At 35.9% G+C, this 4348-nt stretch overlaps 1 protein-coding gene across 1 annotated transcript; it reads right to left on the reverse strand.

The window, feature by feature from the left end:
* Positions 1–222: 222 nt before the first annotated feature.
* LOC132725234 (protein GVQW3-like) lies at positions 223–1576 on the reverse strand (the record flags this gene model as incomplete). Its single annotated transcript, XM_060710328.1, has 2 exons — positions 1229–1576; positions 223–355 (listed from the first exon to the last, which is right to left on the reverse strand). Coding segments are annotated over exons 1-2 (481 nt in total), but the record flags the coding sequence as incomplete, so codon positions are not given.
* Positions 1577–4348: the final 2772 nt, after the last annotated feature.

Raw genomic sequence — 4348 nt, forward strand, 5'->3', positions numbered from 1 at the left:
TCAAAGTACGCCCCTGCGTGTTCCACACATCGTTGATGCCGATGGATCCATTGTTTATAAATATCTTTGTACTAGGTGGTGTCGTACTGCCTAGTTATAGTCTGGGTGGCGGTAGAGAGCTCGTGTAACGACGAGAACTTCTGTCCTTTCAACTGTGATTTAATTACTGGAAAAATTGCGAAGTCGAAAGGAGCGAGATCTGGCGAGTAAGGTGGGTGAAACCTAACACGGCTACTTCTAGGTCGGTAGCTGCGGCTGTATGGGAGGATGCGTTATCCATATGTAGGATGAAATGTTCGAGTTGCACACCGGGTCGCTTCTTCTCAAGAGCATGTACTAGATCGCGTCTGAGCACCTGCAGAATGATAGATTCATTTTTCATTCATTTAGTAAAATTTTATTTCAGCCGTGATTTGTGATTTATTGCATACGATTGTAATTGATATGTAGTTTATGTATTTTAAATATTCTATTAATCAGTTTACTTTTCTTCGGAATATAAAATTAAATAAGGAAGATTTACGCATTTTGTTGGACATGATTTATTTACAATAAATTTAAAGACATGATAAAATACCCTGCATTTATCATTGATGTAATGTAATGTAATTTCAATTCAATAAATTAACAAACCTTGCAAAAATATTCGGCGTTAACACTGGTATTCTTCGGGACGGCGTGTTGTAGGGTCATTCCGTGCATATCTGCAAACATGATAAACATGTATTTGCCGCCGCTTTTTGACACGCGGGCCTTTTTTGGTGGTGGTGAAGTACTCCACTTCCAAACAGCTGACTGCGACTTGGTTTCCGGATCATAAAACCACAGCAAGGTTTCGTCTGTTGTAATTATGCGACCTAGAAAATGATCACCATCTCTTTTTTACCCGGCGCAGAAACTCCCGGGAATCTTGTACTCGACGAGCCTTCTCGTGGTCTTGAAGAAGTCACGGGACCCAGCGTGCGTGCACCTGCAAAAAGTCATGATATGTTTTATAATTTAGTTTTGCTGAATAATAATGTATCATACATACGGGAAAGTAAAAGAATATTAACATGCGCCTTAGGCCAAAATTCTCATATTATTAAAACAAATATCACGTACAGTAATCCCGATTTTGAACGTGGCTTGTAAACAAAATGCTAACATAAAAACATTGATAGCAATAAAAAAACAATTTTGTTTTTAACAATTTCATTCAAAAAATAAAATATACTAATGTACTAACCTTTCTCATTTTTAAATCCTTAGTTAAAATGGACTGCACCGTCCCATAGCTAATGCCAAACATTGAAGATAAAGCCCGCACAGTCAATCGCCTATCTTTTTCTAACGTCGCGGCGATTGACGTCACCAACGTCCCTGTAATTTTCGTCTTTCTTCCTCGTCCTTCCTTGTCCGATATCTCTGTCATACCCTCTCTGAATCTTTTATGCCAGTCAAAAACTAGTGTGCGGCTCACTGAGGCTTTTCCCTTGATATCCAATATCATTTTGTAAGTTTTAGATGGTGTTTCGCCTTCCTCTTGACAAAATTTTATTATTGCTCGTATTTCAATGCGTTCGAACGACGCCATTTTGAACAAAAACCTTATTGCTACAAGCGATATTAAAATTGTGACTGTAACGGCAAATGTTGTTTAAATGACGTCATTTTTTCTGACAACATCATAGACATGACGCATGACGTTTTAGTGAATTTTTAAGTCTAAATATGCCATATTGTAATATATTCGTATCATAAAGCGCCTGCCATCAGCGCAAATTTACGCACTGCGCCGGGTATGCGTTACCATGGTTTTAAGATTCGCTGTTACGGACAAGCTATTTGCGTTGTCACATTATATATGATATCAGTTTATCGGTTGCTTTCCGATTAATTGTGGTATAAGGTTGAAAATTGTTCAAATTACAGCCACAGTCAGGTTTATTTTTTATCATCCCTCGTATGCAAGGATGTGCTGATATGAAAGCACGGGTATTTGGATGGTATGTATAGTATTGTTTGCATAGGATCTCTTGTTTTGCATTAATGAGCGTTAAATTTCCAAGAACGATAATTGCATCTTTTTACATTACAAGTCAATTTAAACGATATGAATAGCGTTTAAATATCACATTTAATTTTGTTTAGAACATAGTTGTTCTGCACAAATTTGTATAAACTAACATATCCAAAACAGTGACAAAAGGATAACAGGGAAAATAACGAATTAATACGAATTGTATTAAACTTAATTCTGTTTCTTGTGGTCATACTTTGAGTTTTAATTATCTTAATGCCACAAGAAAAACAACATAAAAATTGGATACGCGTTGTTAAAATATAAATTACCTGCAAACATTGCAAACGGATGGTATACAAATACATTTTGACCAGCTTAGTTGAGTTCCAATGGTATGTAATAGACTAAGTTGTAAATATTCATATAAATAGAATTTCTGGAACAACCTTACAGTTTACATAATTTGCCCATTAGCCTAACCCATTACTTCATGAGCATTTTGCGAAAAACGGCTATTTTCATTGAAAAGTCTCCCGTTACAAGTTCAAATTGCTATAAAACTATAAAAACTGCCTCAATACTAATCAAACTTGGCAAAAATGTTGCCTTTGTAACGACGTTCTCAGTCTGAAATTTCCTGTTACCATGACAACGATGGGACATCTCAAAATTGCCAAAAATCGCCATTTTGCGTTGATTTTTTCAATCAAAATTGATTTCAAAGTACTGCAACTTCTCAATGGATTGAGATAGAGTCAAAGACTTTTCAGCGTTGGTTACACGTTACCTTATTATCGACCTGGGTTCATTTTTAGCCTCTATCAAGTCCAAAATTTTCTTGGCAATGAGGGTGACCTTGGCGATGAGGGGGACTACCGCCCCCTTCAACCCCACCCCATTAATCTGGCAATCCCCTGATGTATCTTTTGGATGGGGGGCGGCGCCTAAAAAAGTGGTCACTTTTTTAAGCAACATTTCTCAAAGAAAAACAAGTGTTGGTGGCCTAAATAAGGCCATTCACCATTTGAGACAACAAATGGGGGGGGGGAGGCTTAAAATATCGTGTATATCATGTAATGGGTTAACAGAAAATGATGAAAATACCTGAAATTACCAGAAATCGCGTTTTTCCATGTGTCAACATGGCCCAACAATGTCATATAAAAAAATTGATATTTTGTAGATTTTTTATAATATATTTCATTTACCCATTACCTCATGAGCCTTCTGAGAAAAACGGATGTTTTCATTTAAAAGTCTCCCGCTACAAGTTCAAATTGCTATAAAACTATAAAAACTGCTTCAATACTAATCAAACTTGGCACAAATGTTGCCTGGACCATTGCCTTAGTATCGTCATGCTCAGTCTTAAATTTCCTGTTACCATGGCAACCAGTGGACATCTCAAGATTGCCAAAAATCGCCATTTTGCGTTGATTTTTTCCATCAAAATTGATTTTAAAGTGCTTCAAATTCTCAATGGATTGAGATAGAGTCAAAGGCTTTCCAGCGTTGGTTTCACGTTACCTTAATATCGACCTGGGGTCATTTTTAGCCTCTCACAGGTCCAAAATGTTCTTGGCGATGAGGGGTATTACCGCCCCTTTTCAAATCCCCCCAAAACAGAAAGGAGCACAACTTAAATAAGGCAATTTTTCACCATTTGAGACAACAAATAGGGTGGGGTGAAAAAGGCGTTAAAAGGCGTGTATGTCCGGTACTGGGTCAAGTAATTGTTTGCTTAAAGGATAAATGTCTGTCTTTTACAAATTGATTTAACAGGAAAATCACGCAATAATGATACATGTTGTCTCGTCCATTATCTTGAACATTGTTATGCACGGAGTATTTTAAATGTAATAGAACAAATGTAAAATACCTGGCCATGTTTTATGCATTGAATCTCCGCATTATTCTACCAATCTACCTTTATCCTTCAAACACGATACAAATATGACACACAGTAAGTTTTAAATATGTGAATAGCAATAAGCCTAAAGAATATCTATAATAGTCTGTACTAATTTTTATAACTATTCATGAATAAGTACAAGACGTTTTAATTATATTCATACATGGCACATGTTTATCTTTTATTTAAAATCGACAAGAGAAATAAAAATTAAATACCGGTAATAGGACATCGCTTACTACAAGATATTGAATTGAAAATTATTTTTATTTTCAGTTTTGATTTTCCATCAAAATATTTCTTTCTCTGCACGAGTCGCCGAATTATAAAGGAAAACCCATTATATTACATAAAAATAGAGTGTTGCTCTCAGCCAAATAAATTACTTCTTTTTTATCATCGGTAACACATTTTCTCATTTTTCTTACTAT

Source organism: Ruditapes philippinarum, unplaced genomic scaffold (genome assembly GCF_026571515.1).
Source record: "Ruditapes philippinarum isolate M1 unplaced genomic scaffold, ASM2657151v2 ctg3638_1_1_1_1, whole genome shotgun sequence".
Classification (NCBI taxonomy): Eukaryota; Metazoa; Mollusca; class Bivalvia; order Venerida; family Veneridae; genus Ruditapes; species Ruditapes philippinarum.